Source organism: Protopterus annectens, chromosome 1.part1 (genome assembly GCF_019279795.1).
Source record: "Protopterus annectens isolate FY-2018-M chromosome 1.part1, PAN1.0, whole genome shotgun sequence".
Lineage (NCBI taxonomy): Eukaryota > Metazoa > Chordata > Ceratodontiformes > Protopteridae > Protopterus > Protopterus annectens.
Genome location: NC_056726.1, coordinates 953,123,106 through 953,145,680, shown reverse-complemented (window position 1 = coordinate 953,145,680; position 22,575 = coordinate 953,123,106). Strand labels below are relative to the sequence as shown.

At 42.8% G+C, this 22,575-nt stretch overlaps 1 protein-coding gene across 2 annotated transcripts in view; it reads left to right on the top strand.

Annotated features, from left to right (window-relative positions):
* The window catches only part of ADAM17 (ADAM metallopeptidase domain 17), a 2,408,764-nt gene that overhangs the window by 1,080,768 nt on the left and 1,305,421 nt on the right, over positions 1 to 22,575 (top strand). For both annotated transcript variants that reach the window (XM_044079174.1, XM_044079166.1), the window contains exon 9: positions 9,761 to 9,905. In XM_044079174.1, the coding sequence (XP_043935109.1) occupies positions 9,761 to 9,905 (145 nt within the window). The remainder of the gene's footprint in view (positions 1 to 9,760; positions 9,906 to 22,575) is intronic.

Below are 22,575 nucleotides of genomic sequence, written 5' to 3'. Positions count from 1 at the left end.
TTAATTTGATGGTAAATATTTTCATTAAAACTAAAAAAATTATTAGACAAACAAAACTCAGTTAAATCCAAAACATAATGAGAAACAGGGCTATCACCTAAGAAATAATGTAAAGCTCGAATACCATCTCGATGATTAATATTAGTATACAAACTCACCACATCTAAACATATCCAGAACATATCTTGACTCCAATGCACATGTGAAATTTTCTGAATAAAATCATAAGAGTTCTGAATATATGAATCCAACTTTTGTACATATGGCAATAAGTATTTATGTATAACTTCTCCTGCATTATGTAAAAAATAGTTGGTAGCCGCAATAATAGGGCGACCAGGAGGATTATAAAGACTCTTATGCAGTTTGGGAAGACAATAAAAAGTAGCTAATGAACAATTATCTATATTAAATTTAGTGTCTAAGGCTTTTTTATCAAAATAGCCCAAACAAACACCTTTTTCCATCAAAATAGCAAATAAAGCTATTGATTTCATATAATCCTTGTGAGCACAGATCTGATACGTAGAACTATCCTTCAGATGTTTCATACACATATCATAATACTGAGTATAGTGTAACAACACAATCTTATTTCCCTTATCAGAAGGTTTAATAATCAAATCATTCCTGTTCATAAGATTCTTCAGTGCAAGCCATTCACACTTTGTCATATTAAAGGAACAAGAACTTTTTTCAAAAGAATTTACCAAGTGTTGTAAAGAAAACTGTAACATTTCAGAAAATTGAATAATAGTATTATTTGTGTATGGAGGAATAAATTTACTCTGATGCTTAATACCATCTGTATCCAAAAGAGTATAAGCATTTGTTATTTGAGAATCAAACTCATCAGAAATACAAGAAAAAAAGCTATCGTTGCTAACATCACTTTCCAAACTGCATTCTTCATTATAATTATACCTACAGCCATAATGCTGAGAAAAATAAAATTTCAAATGTAACTTCCTGATAAATCTAAATATCTCTTGTTGTGTAACATAATTTCTTGGAACAACTGTAGGGACAAATTTCAACCCCAACTTTAAAACAGAAAGTTCCGTTTCTGTTAATAAAAGTCCAGACAAATTAAATTGGTCTCTCTGACTTTTTCTTTGGTTGTTTGGTATTTCCCTCTGGACTAACCCCTCCTTTCTGCCTAAAGTGGCTTCAGAAGCCAATATCAACCAGTCCATCAATCTACCTGTCTTCTTTCCTAATTTCTAAAACAAAGGAGAGTATAGACTCCATTGTCTGGATGTCCATAGACAGTTACAATTTTACTTAAACAGAACAGCCGATCTTCGAAAATCAGATCAACTTTTTGTGTCATTTGCTAAATCCTGTCTGGGTAAACCAGTCACTAAAGTAACCTTAGCTAGATGGATTTCCCAATGCATCCTCCTCGCATACAAAAGCTCTGGTCGTCCTGAGCCCCTGAGGGTGCGAGCCCATTCTACCCGATCTATGGCTACTTCTGCTGCTTTCTGGTCAAGGGTTTCTTTGGATGACATTTGCTCAGCAGCTACGTGGGCTTCCTCTCATACCTTTATTACACATTATAAGTTGGATTTAATATCCAGAGGACGCGCATCTTTTGGCTCTGCAGTGCTCTGGAATGTCCTTCCATGAGGACCTCCCAAGTTGTTGGTAGCTGGGGACTGTGTCCCACAGGTTGCTGATCAAATGAAGTTAACTACTTCAGATAAAGAAGTTATGTACTCACCATAACGTTCCATCTGAGTAGGTAACTTCATTTGTCAGCAACCAACCCGCCCTCCATCCCCTGGACCCTTAGTTCGTTATGAAAGGATCAGGATATGTCACTTTCAGATAACATCAGTTGGAATGTATAGTACTCCTTTCTTGTGTTATAGTAATTTTTCTATAACATTATGGCAAACTCGATCTGAGGGTTAGAGGGAGGTGGCAGGGCATTATGGGTAGGGGGAGGAGCTTGGAGCTTGGATCTTTTAGCTAGGAAAGCTGCCGGCTCGGATCCGAATCAGATCTGATATCCACAGATTGCTGACAAATGAAGTTACCTACTCAGATGGAATGTTATTGTGAGTACATAACTTCTTTTCCACATGCTTGCAGCCGTGCTTGGAGAACAGACACATTCTCTTCCCCTTGGGTGGGGAAGTTCCTTTAGGTCTTTCCACCCTTTCCATTGATTCACAAGGTACTTCTGAAAATTAAAAAGAAATGACAAAGATTGTTGTGGTGACCTCTTATTGGCCCAGGCAGTCGTGGTACTCCTTTTTAATGGCATTGGCCAAAGGCAATTATTACCGACTTCCTCACACTCTGTGTCTGCTCAAGGGTGACTGGTGTACCACAATTTGGAGAGACTTCAACTGAGAGCCTGGATAAATCAATCTGGATTCCATTTAGGCAGTTGTTTCATGAGAATGTGCAGCAGGTGTTAAATAAACAAAGGCTAAAAAACCTGCTGCTAGAAAATCTTATGTTTACAAATGGATGAGGTTTTCTTTGTGCTGTCAAGATGGAAATAGAGAGTGCATTGAGGTTATATCCTTCTGGTCTTCATAGGTTCATTGTTTCATAGTTGTATACCAAGCTAACAACCACTAGGGACTTTATAAGTCTAGCTGTGCAGTCCAACCCAGTTGTGTCCCTATTTGTCATGGGTGTTTATTAGGAGGGGGGTATGTTAGTTAGGAAGTTTCTAGAGGTTATGTAGGCGAGAGGGGTATAATAATTTGAGCCAAACCTGGGGTGGATTTCTGATTTCCCATCCACTGGCAAGGTTACACTTAAAGGGATGGCTCTGCTTTACATGGATGGGGAGCCTGTTCCAGAGCATGTGAATCCTCTTGCCAACATGTCTTACTTATGTCACAAGCAAAATTTAAAAATCTTGGATCTAATGGTTCTGATGCTGTTTATGATGTGGTTGTGCAAAAGATCCATCAGAGTCAGGTCCAAGGATGCTTTGTATGCCAAGCATTGATTACTCTGTCTCATACAGGTTACTGATAGACATAGAGATAGGGCTTTAAGATGATCCATATAGGGCAGTGTGTTTATACCCTGAATTATCCTGATCAAGATCCTTTGAGGGCATTCCAGCTGTTGCATACATTTGGTTAGGTACATGCTGAAGGGGGCTTTATCCTCATTGATGGGTCAAATAAAGTAGCAGTATGGCTTCTTGGACCTGGAAGCAATGCCATTACTTGTAAGTTGAGAGACATAGAATGGATTTTCTTACTACCTTTGCCATGTGTTTGTCAAAGCTCAGATTACTCTCTACATATGTTCCTGGATCCTTGACTGCTAGGTCAACTCGTAGGGTTGTCTTATCAATGGAGTAATTAGCCTTGGTGACATTTTTCCTGGAAGGCACTAAAATGCATTTCTTATCATTGAGTTTTAGTCTATGACTTTAGCACCAGTCATTTGTCTGTGTTACACCCTCTTGTAAGATGTTTGTATCATGGGGGAAATGTATAATAGCTCCCAATTTGTAGTCATCTGTGAACTTGGTCAGCCAAAGGCCCTTGACATTAGCTTTTATCTTTGCAAAGTAGTTACCAAATAGGAGTGGTCCCAGCACTGAGCCCTGAGGTACCCCACTGCTGACCGGCCTCTTAATAGAGGTGGTATCACCAATTCTGACTTAATGAGTTCTGTCTGTGAGCGGTCTGGCAATCCAATGAGTTAAGTAGGGGTTTATGCCCTATCAGCTATATCTGAGTGTGGCATTGTATTGAATGCCTTAGCGAGGTCCAGGTAGGTGGTATGCACCATTTTCCCCTCATCCATTGCCTTAGTGACCTTCTCAAAGATGTCCACCAGATTTTATAGGCATGATGTTCACTTAGCAAGCCAAACTGGGTTGAGATCAGTGTCCGGAGGTTGCCTGTGTCTTTGTTGATCAATTCCATGTTTTTCCATATTAGATTAATTAGATGAATAGGTCTGTAGTTTCCAGGGGCGGTTGATGGTCCATCCTTGTGAACTGGGATAAACATTGCAGTCTTCCATTCTCATGGTACAAATATTGCAGTCTTCCATTCTCGTGGGACAAAGCTAGTTTGATGCTATAGTTGAAAAGTAACTCAAGTGGTCCTGATAGGTCATGTTTCCAGCTATTTAGGAGGCATTCCAGGATTTCGTCGGGGTCAGTTGAGGCTGTGCTCTTTGCCTTAAGTGCCAGCAGGACCCTGCTCCCTGTTAACAGTTGGGGTTTAGTAGGTAGTTCATGGAAGGAGGCAGGTGGAGAGTGGAGGTTAAAATTTGAGATGTGTTTATCTACCAGCAAATTCACTACTATCACTGTGCTCAATGAAGGTGGCATCACTGACCACAAGTTTGGCACACTAATGTGTGCTGCCTTTGAGATTTTGGACATAGCTGTAGAAGTCCTTGTGGTTGTATTTAGCCTGTGAGGCTGTCTTAACCACGTAATTGGCCTTGTTGGACTTGATTAGTCCTCTAGTTTCCAGTTTAGTTTAATTAGAGTACTTTCATCATTATGGGAGTTGCTCTTCCTGATTTTAGCAATGAGTTTTTTTGCTTTTGTTGTAGATCCTGTTAAGGTTAGGATTCCGCCAGTGTGGTTTGTTTTTGAGAATTTTATTTGGGCTTACTTCTAATAGGTACAGCCGCCTCTATACAGTCACTTACATGGGTTGTACAGATTTTCTGTGAAATATTCCATATAGGTTGTTGTGAACTCTGGGTTGGTAGGGACATTGAATTTTGATAAACTTTCACTTAATAGGATGTAGTTGGCTTTGAAATACTTCCTAACTGTTCCAGGGTTTTCTGGGGTTGCTGAGTTGAGTTTTATTTCAAAGGAGACAGCTTTGTGGTCCAACCTCACCTGTGAGGACATCACTTAGGGGCGCGAGTTGTAGTGCTCTTTCATATTGGAGAGTACCTGGTCCAGTATAGTTAAACCTCTGGTGGGTGTATCTGGTCAAGTGTATTTGTATTAATAAAGTCCAGGAATCATTGTGCCTGTAAGTATAAGGTAGTGTATATTTCCCATTCTATAGTAGGGAGTTAGTCTTCCATGAATAGGGCAGTAGGTTTAATGGTGAGTGCCTCCAGTCTTAAAATGTTTGTGTGAGCTGTTTCAGGATGGCTTATCATATGTTTCGGTTAAGGTGCATTTAGCAGCCATCCGTGCTTGTCTGGCAGTGGATCCCCCTCTTTCCATTTCTCTTTTGGTAAAACACTTAATGAAAGGAGTTTTGTAAGCAAGTACATCCTTCATGGAATCTCAGCTATGTTCTTGAAAAATTGGCATTACCACTTCTGAAGTGGCAGCTCAAGCTGAGGTTCTTAACATGGAAAACTGTTTTGCTTACTGCTCTGATGTTTACAAGATGAGTGTTTGAGCTGCAAGCTCTCGTGGTAGGACACATTTCCTGATTTGCCACAGGGATTGGGTCATGCTATGCTTTAACATTTCATGCCTAAAGTGGTCTCAGAATTCACTCTAAATCAGTCTGTTAATCTCCCCATGTTCTTTCCAGAACCTAATAATAAGGTAGAAAAGGTACTTCATACCTTGGATGTGCACTGCCAGCTTGGGTAGTAACCTTGACAAAATGAAACCCTTTAGGAAGAGTGAAAGGTACAGGGGCAAAGACAAGTCAGTCTGACTCTAAGCAAACCATTGTCATCTAGTATTGTTTTTTTTTTGTTACACCCACCATGGCAAAGGAAAGGCGAAGGTACTTTCCACAAGGGCCTTTTCCTCTTCAGTAACGTATTGGAAAGGAGTTGACACTTATTCTAGAGACAGCAACTTTATCATCTATCCATACCTTTATGAAGCACTACAAGCTGGATGCCTTTTTTTTTTAATCCAGAGCAGGCTTCACGAGGGCCATTTTCTGGGGCCTCCTGGACCTTTGTTCTTCCTCCTTCCGGGTTTGATTAGCTTTGGAGATGTACCAATATGCCAGTAAGGCAGTGTCTTTGTTGAAAATAGTACAGTTGCGTAAGTCCTACTTACCTGTAACAGTAGAATTTTGTAGAACACACTGCCTTACAGGCAGCACCCTCCCACCATCCCCCTTTTGTTGGATGTGTATAGTATGTCATTGGAGTTTCTGATGCGTTCTGTTGTATGTGTGTGTCTTTTGGTTTGGAACAGTAGGTATTTGCAAAGCTTGCATTTCATGAGCTGTTTCTGCCGGACCCTAGAAAACTGAAAGGGTTCTGTCTGTAGTTTTGAAGGGTAATCCTGGACAGACAGGGAGTGGGAGGAGCTCTGAGCTTTGATAGACTGCCAGACAAAGGGTAACAGGGTTCTACTACCCATATGCCAGTAAGGTATTGTGTTATGTGAAAATCTACTATTAAAGATAAGTAGGACTTATGCAGCTGTACTTTATTTCAATCCACGCAGTATCCTTCTAAGCATTAATGACAGAGTGGGATTTATGTTTTACAAGTCTCCCACCAGTGTAACACAATCAAAAGGGTTCTATACTTTTCATCCCCTTCTTACATAGTCACAGTTCAGATGTCTAAACTGTATGTAGTTTTTGATGTTTTACAGTTTTCCAACTTATTCATTAATTTCATGATGTTGTTGGTCATCAACTTGATCATTCCAATATCCCAACACTAGTTTCCAGTTTGAGTCCAAGGTACTCTTAATTTTTCTAGTCAAATCTTATAGGTTTATAGATAAGTACTAGGCTGACTGCCTTTGTGGGCCATTTTAAGCCTAGCCAATTTCCCTCAAAGATGAGAATTAAACCCTATACCTTATACCTTGTATCTGCAGGTAAACACTGTAACCATTATGCCAATATCCTCTGCCAAAGTATGTACATAGGCAAATACTAGACTATCAGTTTGCAGACTATTACAGCCTAGCTAATAACTAGAGGTTAGAATCAAACCCTGTACCTTGAATCTGTAAGGTTAAGACCTTAACCATTATGCCAACCTTGGGTTTGTTTACTGTCATCCAAGCATTTCTTTTGGAAGAGTAGAAAATTTTTCACTGACAAGGTATCTCTGGGCTCTCTTGTTGCCAGAAGATCTGTTTGCTGGTGTAGCCCATCACCAGTATGAGCAGGAGTGGGCTTCTAAATGAGCCTAGATGCAAACTCATTCCCAACAGAATTCCTGTGCGAGTCTGAAGACTTACTGTACTTATGTCATTAAATCCATGTTTATAGCTTGCACTAATTCTACCAGTGTTTTCAGGGCATTGTAGGACTGCCCATGTTGTGATTGTTGAGCTTTATATACAGCCAGAAGCTTTAGGAAAGCTGTTGCTTCCTGTTCTGTATGACACAGTTCTAAGTAGGTGATCAAGTCCATGCTATTTCATTAGAGGTGGTATCAGTCTGTTTAATTGACATTTGGGCTTTACAGTTTGTTTACATTATGTAGGAATGGAATCTGGTACAATTGCTTAAAATATACCTGTGATACCTTTGTCAGAGTTTATTTCTTTGGCTGAATGTGTACCCTTGTAGGTCATATCATCCATTCCTCCCATAAATGCATAATGAATAGTTCATATTTTCTCAAGCCTAATTACCCACTGGCTACATTCCAATTGAATGAGTAAGAGTTCTTTTTTACTGTAAGTTTTCCTTCATTCTTATATATTTGCCTAACCATAAGTCAGGCATGTAAGTCATTGGATATTCATATGTGTTAAGTAAAACTGACATGTATTCATACTATCCCATGGGACCAAGCACATTAGATTAGAAATGGGGGGAGAAAGCATAAAATGTAGCTGCATTTGCATTTTTTGCAGTGAACATCCCAGTCACATGTAGCCCTTGAGGAGTAAAATAAGCACATTAATTGAGCTAGTATTTTAGAACTGTAATCCATATGATGAACTACTTCCTGATGAACATGCAAGCCAAAAATATGATCTACACTGTGTCAGACTTGAGTGTCTGAAAAGCAAAAAGAGCGAGAGAAAAAGACAAGTAATGGCCGTTTATCTTTAATTTGCCACCATCTTCTCTGATTCTTTTGTCAGTATGGAAAGTGATTGAAAGTAACCTACTTCCTGTTTAATAAACTAGAGACTATCTTTAGATGCCAGAAAGGACAGGCATTGTGCATTCTCAAGAAACGGTAGAAAAATAAAACCTTTGCACCTTGAAACCAGTTTTTCTCAGTCATCATCTCGCCCCAATGCCTCCGTCCTATGTCAAGTGTATCTGTCCCTCGTAATCTTCCCCGGGCTTGTTCTTCCAGAGTTGGGGCCATTATGGCATCTCAGAATAACATATAATACTTGCTATTCTGATGGGTTGTAATGACCTACTGTTTCCTCCTCCCATGTTTCTGTCCATTATGTCAGAGGTTTACTTCTGTCTGGACCATGCCTCCCCACGGGGAATGCCTAGGTGAATCCCCTCTGGATGGACACACCCATAATTCCCTGCCAGTACCTTAGAAGCCCAAGCTACGAATCGAATATGGGTCACTTGGGCCATAGTTATTTTTTGCACCTTGAAGTTTGAACATTATTATGTTAAAGCAGAAGAGATTCTGTTGTTGTGTTTGTAGAGTTTACTTGGAGAACAACTTTGTTTTTCTCAAAACCTCCAGTGAAATATCCTAATTTGTAAGCCATTTTATGAAGTATACCCATATCCAGCAAATTAATCACAGCAAGCAACCACTGATGAATAGAACAAGCTATCACTGTCTGACTTATTTGTAGAATTGATATTAAAGATCAATAGCCCTTTCTGTGAAAGATCAGTAATTCTTCAAATTTTTTTTTTGGTAGAAAATGTTTTAGTAAATTAAAGACGTTTCCCTTTTTTGTTTGTTTGTTTTAACCTTCATCTTGATAGCCTACGCATTTTTTCAGGTGCTCAGATTTTTGCAAGAACAAAGTCAAATGTATGTCCACAGCCTTTTGGTCATTTATAAGGACATTCCAAGGAGGCATAGGCTAGAAACTATAGTTCACCAGTTAACAGTTTCTGAATCAGATCCAGTTTGTGCATTAATTCTTGGCCTTTTTAAATGTCTTTTGTTAGTGGCATTTTTCATCTGTGCTTAGGCTGTAAAGACATCTAAGTATTTTGTTCTCCATCTTCAGATTCACATACTGCCTACTGCATTTCCATTTATTGTCTTGTTAATAGGATAATGACTTGGCATGGTAACTCAGATTATTGAAAAAAAAAGGTAGTGTGGTTCTTCAATTAAAAACACTTGTATACTTGTAACTGATTTGCTGGATGGCCCTTATTACTGAACTGTATACTGCTGCTTTATTAATAAGATGGCCATGTTTTTAGTTTACAAGGAAATGAATAGAAAAATGAGGAAGCAAGTAGGAATCATCAAACAATGTTACCTTAGAGCAGGGTATAGATTCATAGATAAATGCTAGGCTGTCAGTCTGCAGACTATTACAAGCCTAGCCAATAACAAGAGGTTAGAATCAAGCCCTATACCATGTACATATGAGGTGAAGACCTTAATGTTTAAGCCACACCCGCCACTTAATGTCTGTCCAATATCCAGACAGTGGCCAAAGGTAAGAATCAAACCTTGTGCCACGTGTTTGTGAGAGAAACAAACCATTGATGCCACCCCCCCCACCCCCAACCATGTGTAATAGCACATAGTTGTGTTTAGTTGCTGAAGATGGTTGCAAATGCAGGACAAGTGAATGTGTGTGTTTTCAGTTGTAAATTTATGTAAGTTTTTTTTTTGATTTTGCATTTTGGAATTAACTGTTGATTGTACTAATGATTGTGTCTTTCAGCAATTTAGCATGGATATAGCAAACGAATCTAAAAAAGTTTGTCTTGCACACCTATTCACTTACCAAGATTTTGACATGGGAACACTTGGATTAGCATATGTTGGATCTCCAAAAGCGAACAGTTGGGGTGGTATTTGTTCAAGAGGTAAGCTATTTGGTCAGTTTAGAATACTGAAACAGACATTGTTAAATGTATTGTGTAGTATTTTAAGATCACATAATTATGTGTAAGATGAATTTAATTTGTTTATATTTTGGTAATCAGAATGTTTAGAAATTGCATTCATTGAAGAGTTGGGGAATAAGAACTTTATGGTGAGTTAAATGTAAAGATCTGAAGTAGTTAACTTCACTTTATCTTCAACCTGTGGGTATTCGGATCCATATCGGATCTGAGCCGGCAATTTTACAAGCATCTGCTCCAAGCTCTTCCCCCTTACCCATAGCACACCATCATCTACTGCCTTCCCTCAGATTTCGTTTGCCGCTTCATGCATCAGCATCGTGATCTCCGCAGCTCTGAGCTTTCACTGGTACTGAAAGTGCTTTTTGGGGTTGTTCTAGTGAGTTTTCTCTCAGTTAGTTTCCTTTTTCCTCCCCCTACGCTAGTTCATCCATCCCCCCAAAGCGTCTGTTCTCCGTGACTATGTCTACTCTGAAATCAGTGTCAAACACGTCCATGCACCTCCTTTCTCATGCTACGGAAGAAGCAGCTAGGGAGGCTGGGACTGGCGTTGCTATGAGGCGACACGCTTGGCTCAGACTGTGTCAGTTTGTGGACTCCAAGGCGTCTTTTATGAATGCTCCCTTCGATGGTTCTTCTCTCTTTGGGAAGACCATCTGTGACACCCGTGTCCAGAGTGAGAAAGATGGGAAGACCTTGTCTGCCATCGGAATCCGTGTCTCTAGCCCTCAAAGATCCTTCTCCGGGAATCAGAGAGGGCAAAAGAAGATGTGGTTCCGGAAATCTCAGTTTTCCCGGGACTCTCCGGACAACTCGTCCCCTAGAGGCTGAGGGGGGACATGACAGATACCGACCCAGAGGCAGAGGGGGTCTGAGGAACTTTGGATCTAGGGAGTCCTTCTCGGACAGGCCCGCGCAGCAACCTTGAGAGGGTTGCCTAACTGTCCTACTCTGGAGGCAGCTGGGGGAAGGCTATCATTGCACCCAGTGGCATGGAAGTCCATAACTGCAGATCGTTGGGTGCTTCAAATAATATCTAGAGGTTACACCATCCCGTTTGTTGCCCCTCCAATCCATCCAAAGTGCCTACCAGATGTCCCACCCGCTCAAAGGGAGATGGCAGTGCTAGAGGTTTTCAAGCTGCTTCAGAAACGAGCTATCGAACTGCCCCTCCTGATCATTCAGGGTCAGGTGTTTACTCCAAGTTCTTTTAGTGCCAAAAAAGACGGGAGACCTCAGACCCATTTTGGACCTGTCAGCCTTAAAAGCTGACTGTCCCCAAACAAAAATTCTGGATGGTCACCCTGCAGTCCATTCTACCTTATCTTCGAGAATGCAACTGGATGTGCTCGATAGATCTCCAGGACGCTTGCTACCATATCAAGATACACAGAAGCTCCAGGAGATTCCTTCATTTCCAGCTGGGAACCAGTCATTTCCAGTTCCAAGCTCTATCCTTCGGTCTCACCACAGCCCCCAGGGTGTTCACCAAGGTAATGGCAGTAGTAGCGGCTCACCTGAGGCTTCAGGGGATTCAGGTATTCCCTTACCTAGACGATTGGCTCCTGGCTGCTTCCACCAAGCGTCTTCTTTGCCAAGCCAGAGACTTCTTCCTACATCTTGCAGCCTTGTTAGGAATTAGGGTCAATGTTTCCAAGTCACTCTTGAATCCGGTACAGATTTTGGACTTTATCAGGGCACGGCTGGACACCCTTCAGTTGAAAGTCTTCCTAACTCCAGACAGGGTCCAGAGTCTAAGGGCTCATGTATCACTGATTCTTGGCCCCAGGATGCCGAAGACAGCGGATGTTCTCAGAGCCTTGGGCTCTATGACTGCTGCAATTTCTATACTCCCCTGCGTGCATCTTCAAATGCATGTTCTACAATGGACTCTAGCCGTACAGTGGTCTTGGCTGGATCTCCTCATGGAATACACAATTCACATCAGCAAAACCTGCAGGGCGTCACTTCTCTGGTGGGTCCAGTCTCCGGAGATTGTAGCAGGACACCCCTTTGTTCCATCCACAGCCCAATCCACAGTGACCACGGATGCCTCCCAGCTAGGGTGGGGGGGGGGCATTATCCTGGGGAGGTCGGACCAAGGCACTGGTCCCAGATAGAGACCAGATTGCACATCACTGTACTGGAGATGAGAGCAGTACTTTTAACGTTGCAGGCCTTCTAAACTGTTCTTCATCTGGGAACTATTGAAATTCAGTCAGACAACATGTCTGTTGTCTGGTACATCAACAAACAGGGAGGAACCAGAACTTACCCTCTGTGTCACGAGGCCATGAGAGTTTGGGTGTGGGGGATCTCTACCAGTTGGTTTCTGATTGCAACGCACATCCCTGGACACTCCAGCATTTTAGCGGACAAATTGAGTCAGGCTATTCTGATGCCATACGAGTGGTCTCTGAAGCAGTTGGTAGCGGAGATCTTCCTTGCATGGGGACAGCCTTGCTGCGATCTTTTCGCATCTCCTTCCAAAGTGAAGTGCAGTGAGTTCTTCGCTCTGATTCCCTCACCAGGGGATCCCCCAGAGATGCCCTAATCCATGCTTGGCCTCCCGGGCTTCTGTACGCTTATCCCCCATTACCACTTATTCTGAAGTTTCTTCCGAATGCTTGCCGACTGGGGCACAAGGTGATCCTCATTGCCCTGTTCTGGCCTCGTCAGGTTTGGTTCCCCTTCCTCTGGTCTCATGTTCTAGCTCCTCCTTAGATTCTAGATCCCTGCCTGGATCTCATTTCTCTTGCTTCGGTCATCTGTCCGTCCAGCCTGGACAGCCTCAAGCTGACGGCTTGGTTGCTCCAGTTTCCTTAATTGCCAGGGCTCCCGGTCTTTCGTCTTCAGTAAAAACTATTCTAGTGGCGGCTCATAAGTCTTCCAACAGGAAGATTTACCACAGTAAATGGAAACTGTTTTCTATTTGGGCATCTCCGAGAAAGCTGGATCCTTTTACGGCCCCTGTATCCGTGGTACTGGATTTTTTAGCCATCATTTTTCAACAAGGGGACAGTTCTTCCACTGTTAAAGTGCAACTGGCAGTTATTTCAAATTTTCATGTTGGCGAGAACATGAATGTCCTGACCTCTTCTAGATTGTGTAAGGCTTTTCTTAAAGGCACTTTTCTTTTGCGCCCTCCAGTTAAGAACCCTGTCCCTCCTTGGGACCTTACTTTGGTTCTTCAGGCCTTAGTTGCCCCCCCCCCCCCCCTTTGAACCTGCAGCTTCAGTGGATTTAAAGTTTCTATCCTGGAAGACAACCCTCCTAGTGGCTATTACTTCGGCTAGGAGGGTTCCTGAGCTTCAGGCCTTGTCTGCTGTGCCCCCCTTGATCTTCCAGAAGGATAGGGTTTCTCTCCGCACAAACCCTTTTTTCTTACCAAAAGTGGCTTCCAAATCAAACATCAATCAAACTATTAACCTGCCAGTTTTCTTTCCAAATTTTCAGAACAAAGGTGAATATAAACTACATTTACTAGATGTTCATAGACAGCTTCATTTTTATTTACACAGAACAAAGCCCTTCTGTAAGTCTGACCAGTTATTTGTGTCCTTTTCTAAGCCCTTTTTGGGTAAGGCCATCTCCAAAGTTTTTTTTAGCCAGATGGATTATGCTATGTATTTTGCAGATTTACAAAGACAAAGGTTTGTCTCCACCTGGTCCGATTAAAGCTCATTCTACCAGATCTATGGCGATGTCTGCTGCTTTCTGGTCTAGGGTGTTATTGGATGACATTTGTGCGGCAGCAACTTGGGCTAAGTCACATACCTTCGTTTCTTATTATAAGTTGGTTTTAATTTCTAGAGGGAAAGCATCCTGCGGCTCTGCAGTGGTCAGGAATATCCTTCCATGAGGGCCTCCCAGGGGCTTGAGTAGCTGAGAACTCTGTCCCACAGACTGAAGATAAAATTAACTTAACTACTTCAGATAAAGAAGTTATGTACTCACCATAACTTTCCTTCTGAGTAGTTCATTTTTCTGCAACCGTCCCACCCTCCTTCCCCTGAACCTTCTCATGTTATGATCATGTATGATTTCTTTCTAGTTTGAGTTGCTGGTTAGTTTGGTTCCAGCAAACTCGATCTGAGGGAAGGCAGTAGATGGTGTTGTGTTATGGGTAAAGGGGAAGAGCTTGGAACTCGGAGCAGATGCTTGTAAAGTCGCCGGCTCGGATCTGATATGGATCCAAATACCCACAGGTTGCAGACAAATGAAGTATAACTACTCAAATGGAACATTATGGTGAGTACATAACTTCTTTTTTTAGTTTATACATGCAGCTCATGAATGTACAGCAATGTACAGCAATAAAACTGGTACAGCAATGGTAGTGGTGTGTTTTAAATGGATTATTCATGTATAGAGTCGTACTGGATCAATGGTGTGCTGTAGTTATCACAATTCATTTTCAAAATAATCAGAGAAGCATCACATTCTTCAGGATTAGCTTGCACAATTTTGTGCCACAGTGTAGCAGGGAACAGAGACATAGTATATATTTTCTTTTTTGCAGCACATCATATACTAATTCATGTAGGATGCATTCACATATATCAGCTTATAAGTATTTTGTTTATTAACTATGAAGAATGGTCGATATGCATATGTTCTTTATAGTTTGATAGTTAGAGCGTCTTCTGTGTGTCGACATGCGTGAATGGGCATTCCTTCGCTGAAGGTTGTGCGTTAGGCCCAGTATGCCAGCACGTAAAAATCTACTGCCAATCATTAGCGGACCGGAGTTCCACTGTGGCGACCCCTAACCGGGAAAAGCCGAAAGACAGTTAGGTTAGTTACTAATGGTTATAAGCTCAGAGACAGAATTCCTGTATCTCAGATATAGCCAGAGTAAGGTTTATGTAATTAAAAGTGATCATTGTAGAATTTTCAGGAGAGGATTTTGGGAAAGATCTAGCATTAGGGAGATGGTAATAACTAGAGATAATTTAACAGAGGAGGTGGTATTGGAGGATAGTTGCCTGTTGTTGCAGCATAAATTATAGTGCAGTAGTTAAGAGCTATCATAAGGCAAATATGTACACTATTATTGGTTCCTGTTCCACCAGTTTAGTGTATTTTTAGGTATTTTATATTGCTGTCTTGTACAAATGTTCCATTATAATCATAGACAGACTGTAGTAAATTTATAAGTATTTGTGTTGTTAGCACATGCAGGATGACGCAGTATTCTGGCATTAATTTCAGTAATAGACTGTAACAGTTTCTTCATTGGGACAGGCTAGCAGTAAACACTTGCAGAACTGTACACTAAGCAGCTAAGAGCAGTAGACTTCATTTATCATTTAACTGGGAGCAGAAATTTTGAATACAGCTTGAAGTGACATTCAAGCTCATATGTTGTACAGTGGAAAGTGCCCTCCCCCTCTCGGACCCACATTAAAGCACATTCCTGAGTTGTGATAGTTTAGATTTGTCAAATTGTGGTTCAGTGAACTGTAGTTCAACAAAACACCATCAATCCACATTAACTTATATTGTTGGTGGTAGCTTATTTAATGTACTGATGGCTCCACTCATTGCTCCTAGAGATTCTGTCATACAAGTAGCCCAGAAACTACAGTTTCAATTTAGAAATCTTGAAAATTGGCTTATATGCTCAAGCCTCTTTCTAAACACCAATAAGATAAAACCCTGCTAATCGTTCCTAACATTTTTTTTTCTGCTGGTGCCTGCTTTGTAAAATTCTCACTGTAATTATGTTTCTGGCTATGACTTTTGGTTATAACTGAAAATGGATCTTGGATCAGTCTACTTAACCTCGCGAACAAAGTCAGGAAATAAAATGAGCATTAATTGTCCATGTTGTATCCACATGTTGCTAACAAATCTTGAGAGTAAATAAGGAACCAAATACTGAACCTTATGATGTGCCATTACAGTTTTACTACGACCATTTAGGAAGACAGTAGTTGCTTTTTGACATTGGTAAAGCCAGGTCTTAGTAGGAGTGCATTTATTAACAGTGTAGTACTAGTCATTAAATTAGTAGTGCATCTAGAAAGCTCATTCATGGACATTTTCATTGACTTCTGTTTCTATGTGAAAGAAACAGGATTTGAAGGTTGGTTTTCTGTGTTGGCAAAGCCTCTTCTTTCCCTTTCATGTGTAATCAATTCTAAGTTCACTGCACCTTGGAGAAAGGGCATTCCCCCAACCACAACCAATGTGTAGTTGAGCAAAATGTGCCTTTCACACTACTGGTCATCAAACAACTGTAATGCTAACCTTTGGTAATTGTACAGAATTCTGCATTATTCATTTTTGTGTTAGAAGCCCTTATATTTGCAAACTATTTGTTGAGAAATTCAGTAGATAGGGAATGATTTATGAATGGTTAGAGGTGATTGTAGTTACTTGGCAGAGGACTGGCTGTATAGAAGTCATTTAGGGAAGCTTTTTAGGAGTTGAAAAACAATTTCTTACTATATATGCCAGTAGGACATTTGTTCCTTATTTCTTTGTACATCTGAATGGAGTAGGGAAGCTTGTCCTTACATTGCTTTGGTTTGAGTGACTTGGCTACGAGGGTCTGTGTTTGCCCTCCTTCCTAGAATGAGGGCAGTGTGTGATTCTATAGTTTTTTATTGTTACTGTACCACTGAAAATGTTATTGAAGTAGTCTGCTGCTGAATCTAATTAAAGAAGTTATACAGAAGGCTCCAGTGAGTCTCCTATAGAAGTTGATTGCACACATTAGGCAAAAATTTTTCATACTATGAATTTTAACTGTGTGCGCTCCCAGGTAGTAAAACTTGGTGTACGAGTAGATTTGGTGTGGTAGTTTTTGGGGACCCACCCAATGTCACTTTTTTGCTGAAGACCTTCTGACTCTTAATGATGTTTGTAATAATTTAGACCCATCCATGTATGTTTAGCTAGTCGTGATCATAAGTTAACTCATTCACTCCAATGGAGCTCAGGAAGTTTGCACTTTAACTTCAATTGGTGGAACCTAAGCCTTTTGACAGAAGCAAATTATATCCTCTTATTTCAAACAAATGTTCATATCTCTGGAGCCATAGTAATTTTGAAAGAAGTATAAATGGCAAACTTTACAGCACAAACTATTTAGTGCTAGTATTCTTTAGGATGTTCTTAGTGTTTCACTGTTGCAGTCATCACATTTGACTTATCCCTGCCAGGGTAGCCCTCGGCCGGCCTGAGTACCAGAGACTGAGTATTTCTGCATTGGTTGCTGTCACTTGAGGACTGACGTCAGGTCGTCAGTGCTATAAAGAAAGGCAGCCGACTCCATTACATCAGTCTTTCTTGCTGTGGAGCCCGAAGCAGAAGCAGTTCGCATGAGGGCCGGATGGCCACTACCTGAGTTTTGTTTCCTAATTAAAGTTGAAGTCTTCAAAAACCAAGTACCCTGTTGGGGATCCTTTTTTCTTGCACTAACCAATGTCAGAAAAAGTTAATAATTGTCTCGCCTGTGGAAAACAAATACCACACTGGGGCTTCCACTCATACTGCGTCACTTCTCTAGGCCCAGACCACGACGTCCCTTGTTGTCGGTTCTGTGCTTTAACGCCAGAAATATTCGTCGGGCCCTTATTGTAGCCAGATATTTCCGATTGCAGTCCTCAAAGTCCGATATGGCTTCAGTAAGCCATCAGAGAGCAGATCTTCTGAAAAAACGTAAAGACAGAGACAGACCGCACAGGACCAAACCTTCTGACAATGCTGCTGCCAAGCTGGTCATCTGTCCTCTGGAATTCAGTGAGGCACTTTCGCAGCCCCTGATGCCTGTTTCAGTTAATTCGCAGGCCACTGCAGACACCCTTTCAGAGTCCGGTATGCCGCAGAACTCTTCTTCATCATAGGATCCTGCAGTCGTCCCTACCTTGCATGGGTCCGGAGCCTCTGTGCAAGCACCAGCTTCTGAGGAAGTGCTTCACAACACCAAATCCAGACATAAACTGATGCCTTCTTTTACGGCTACCATTTTTTTCTAAAACAACCGAGTCCCTTGGGCCCAGGGGTCGACCCACCCCCAAGAAACCGACCACCAGCCATTCTCTGGCACCTTCTCCTTGCCTCAGTCACAAATGCTTAAAATGGCAGAGGACCTTATCATGCTGATCAAGGGAAGCCAAGCCACTCCCTCCAAAGGAAAAAGAGATCTGTCTCCAACAGTTTTGTCTGAACAAGACACGAATCCGATGCATCTGACTATAAAGACATGCAGCCCCTCTCTACATATGAGGATTCTGATGCAGAAGAATCTATTCCTTAAGCCTCTCCCCCAGAGGATTTTTCCTTTGGAGAAACCCTGCATACTTTTAAGGGAGCATTTCAAATGGAAGAGTCAAGACTACCCAATCTAAAAAGAGACTCAGAGTTCCTGGACCTTCCACAGCACAGGGCCCTTAGCCATCCCCCAGTCCTAGATATGGTGGATGATGTCTTCCTTGAATCCAGCTTGACTCCAGATGCCCTCCCTCCTGCTCCTGGAAAAGAAGACAGGTTACTGCAGAGTCCCTGACTCTCACAAATATCTTTTTAAATACCCAACAGCGGATCCTGAGGTCATTACTCAAGGCCCAAAAGGGGTTAAAGCTACTTCAGCTAGGAATCCCACCCCCTCAGACAGGGATTCCAGAGCACTGGAAAGATGGGGTAAAAAAGTATACATCTCAGCTACTCTTGCTATCAGGGCACTAAATTATCAGTTCCATATGCTTAAATATCAGCAACATACCTTGGAACTCCTTAAACAAAAAATGTCCTCCTTTCCTGCATGGGCAGATTCTAAAGATTTACAAGAGTTAATGCACTCTGCTGGTCAAGTAACTAAACACACTTTGCACTGCGGTTTTGATGCCCTAGAAGCTTCTTGCAGGGCAGCAGTCACTGGATCTGTCATTAGAAGACATGCATGGCTTAAGCAACAACCCCTGCCAGACCATGTCAAATCCAAATTGTTGGATGCACCCTTGCACAAAGATAACTTATTTGGTGCTAAATCAGAAGAGGTGTTAAAAAAGATGGAATTAAAAGCAGCATTTATGCAAACTATTAAAGATTTCTGACAGATACAGCCCCCTAGGTTCAGCAGGCATTTTCCTTCCAAGCACTGGTCCTTTCCTGCACCTAGTAAACAGGGCTACCCTAGGCCCCGTGGAAACAGACCTCCAAGACAGCAGTCCCAGGGGTTGCAGAGATCTAAGCAGTGGACTGCCTCCACTTCAAAACCAGGGAGTTCTAAGCCACCTCCTTATGGTAAGAACTCACAACGACTCACCCTCTCCCAACCTTGCTCTGCCCACCATCACATACCCCTAGGAGGAAAACTCTCCTTTCACTCAAGCACCTGGGCCACCATTGCCAAGGACCAATGGGTTCTGAACATTGTGTCTCAGGGGTACAAATTCTCCTTCCACACCTTTCTATCCCCAAAAGGGTTCCCAGATCTACCACCAAATCAGTGGGCAGAGGCTCAAAAGCAAATCCATTCCCTGCTCTCCTTGGGAGCAGTAGAACATGTTCCTGCAGAGCAGATAGGCCAAGGCTTCTACTCCAGACTTTTTCTGTTACCCAGAAAAGAGGGCACCTGGCCCCATACTCTATCTCTCCATTCTAAACACCTTCCTGGTGATCCCAAAATTCAAAATGCTCACCCTCCAGCAGCTGCTACCTATGCTGTCCAAGGACGCTTGGCTAGCCACTCTGGACCTAAAAGAGGCCTTCCTCCACATTCCCATCAGGGAGTCCTGCAGAAAATATCTTCCCTCAGGGCAGGATCTCAATACTTTCAGTTCTCTGCGCTTCCCTTTGGCTGCTCCCAGAGTTTCCACAAAATGCCTGGCTCCGGCCATTGCTTTTTGCAGACAAATATTCAAATTTACCCCTACCTAGACGACTGCCTTATTCAGGCAAACAGCCAGGAAAAACTGCTCAAGCACCTACTAATCTCCTTAGGGTACACGATCAACGAAAATAAATCCAAACAGGTACCCACTAAAAGGATAATCTTCCTGGGAGCAAGTCTGGACACAGCATCCCAGATGGCATACCTACCACCAGAGAAACAAAGTTTCCTGTTGGCTTACTTCTCTCAACTGGCCACCAGGCCCCATCTTTCTGCAAGGGAAATCCTACAAGCCCCGGGGTTCATGACATCTTGCATACTCCTTATTCCGTATGCCAGACTGCATATGAGGAAACGTCAGTGGTACCTAAAGAACCTTTGGTGTCAACACTCTCAATATCTGGAAAGTCTTTTACCTATTATTCCTTGCCTGTGGAAGGAATTACTTTTGTGGGCAATAGCCTGCTCCCACAGCAAGAGACTGCCCTTCTCCCCACACCCCACCCCCTAGACCCTCACCACAGACTCATCAGATTACGCTTGGGGTGCACACCTGAATGGCAGCTGCATACAGGGCCAATGGAACCCCCAGCAACTCCCCCTGCACATCAGTCAGAAAGAGATTATGGCTGTGCAGCAGGCTTTGATAGCCTTCAAACCCCTTCTCTCTACAGGGGTTCTCCTGATAAAAACAAGACAACACCACAGTGATGTGGTACTTCAACAAGCAGGGAGGGACTCACTCCTACCCACTGTGCAGGCTGGCCATGACCCTTTGGTTCACAGCCTCTTCTGTACAACTGCACCTGTTAGCACAATACCTACCAGGCTCTCTCATCTCCCTGGCAGACCAGTTAAGCAGAAAACTTTTGGACCCCCACGAGTGGCAGCTCAACAGAAACACCTTCTTACTAATAACTCAGAAATGGGGAACCCCGGAGGTCTACCTTTTTGCCACCCACCCTAACCATCAGCTCAGCAGATTCTGCACCAGGGAGCATCACTGCATGGCATGGAAAGTGGATGCCCTGTCCTTTACCTGGGTAAACCTCTCGGTCTATGCCTTTCCTCCACTACTTCTCATTCCCAAGGTACTAATCAAAATAAGGGAGGAAAAACCAAGGATCATTCTCATAGCTCCAGACTGGCCCAGAGACAGCACTGGTACCCCTTGCTGTGCAGCCTGTCCCCACTACCCCCATGGAATCTTCCTCAGATTCCCAACCTCCTAACCCAGAGGGAAGGGGAATTCATGCACCCCCAATTGCAGACACTCATTTTGGCAGCTTGGCTTATACCCTGACCCCTGACCAATCTGCCATCCTCAGTAAACAGGGTCTGGATGTTATCCAAGAGGCCAGATGCCCTAGTACCAGAAAGTCTTATGCAGATAAATGGAAAAGGTTCTGCACCTGGATCCAGGCTAAGGGGGGGCCAATACGGCACAGCCCTCCGTCCCTTTCATCCTGGATTACTTAGCTGACCTACTACTCAGTTGTCTCTCTTTCTCCTCTATAAAAATTCATGCCTCTGCTATTTCAGTTCATTTTTCCACTGAGCAGCCTCTTTTTTCACATCCTCTGATCAAACAGTCTGCAGAGGGGCTAAAAACTTGAGGCCCCTTAGAAGGGCACCAACACCAGCGTGGGACCTTAACTTTGCTTGGAAAAGCTCACCCTGCCTCCTTTCGAACCAGATTCTTCTGCAAAGCTAAAATTTCTCTCCTGGAAAGACAGCCTTCCTCCTGGCCATCATTTCAGCCAGAGGAGTCTCTGAGTTGCAAGCACTCATGGCAGCAGAACCCTTTATCATCTTCCATGCAGGCAGGGTATCCCTCAGAACTAATCCATCCTTCATGCCCAAGGTGGTATCCAGTGTGGCTGTCAACCAGTCCATCCATTTGCCCATCTTCTTTCCTAACCCTCAAAACAAGGGGGAAAGGATTCTGCACTCTCTAGATGTGCACAGACAGCTCAGATACTATCTGGACAGGAGTAAACCCTTCAGAAAATCTGATAAACTGCTGGTTAGCTTTACCTCAGGGGCAGAGGACAAAGCCATCTCCAAGCAAACCATTTCCAAATGGATAGCACATCGCATCCATTTCTGCTACAAACAGCATGGCATGCCTCCCCCCAAGGGGGTCAGGGCAAACTCCACCAGAGCGGCCTCCACCTCTGCAACTTTCCTCAGAGGAGTCCCCACCAGAGACATCCTAGAGGCTGCCACCTGGACATCTGTTCACACCTTTACCAAACATTACCGCATCTTTTCCAAATCCAGAGCAGGTTTTGCCTCTGCAGTCTTGCAGGGCATGCTAGCCAGCCCCTAACTTCCTTGACTGCCTCCACCCATTTCCTCAGCTTTGGGAATCTACCCAAATGTGATGACTGCAACAGTGAAACACGAAGAACATAGTACAGTTGTGTACACTTACCATAAATGTAGAGGATTTGAGTGTCTTCACTGCTGCAGTCCTGATTTCCCTCCCTCCTTCCCCCTTTTTCTTTTTGTTACCTTTCTTCATTGTTCTCCTTTACTTACAAGGGATTTATTGGTATTTTATTTTCCACTGGTGGGATTCTGCCACCAGAGCCTTCCCTCCTATTTTGGGGGCTCCTGACCGGTTAGGGCAAGAAAAACTGATGTAATGGCTTCGGCTGCCTTCCTTTATACCACTGATGACCTGACATCAGTCCTCAAGCGACAGCAACCAACGCAGGAATACTAAGTCTCTGGTATTCATGCCGGCCAAGGGCTATCCTGGCAGGGATAACCCAAATGTGA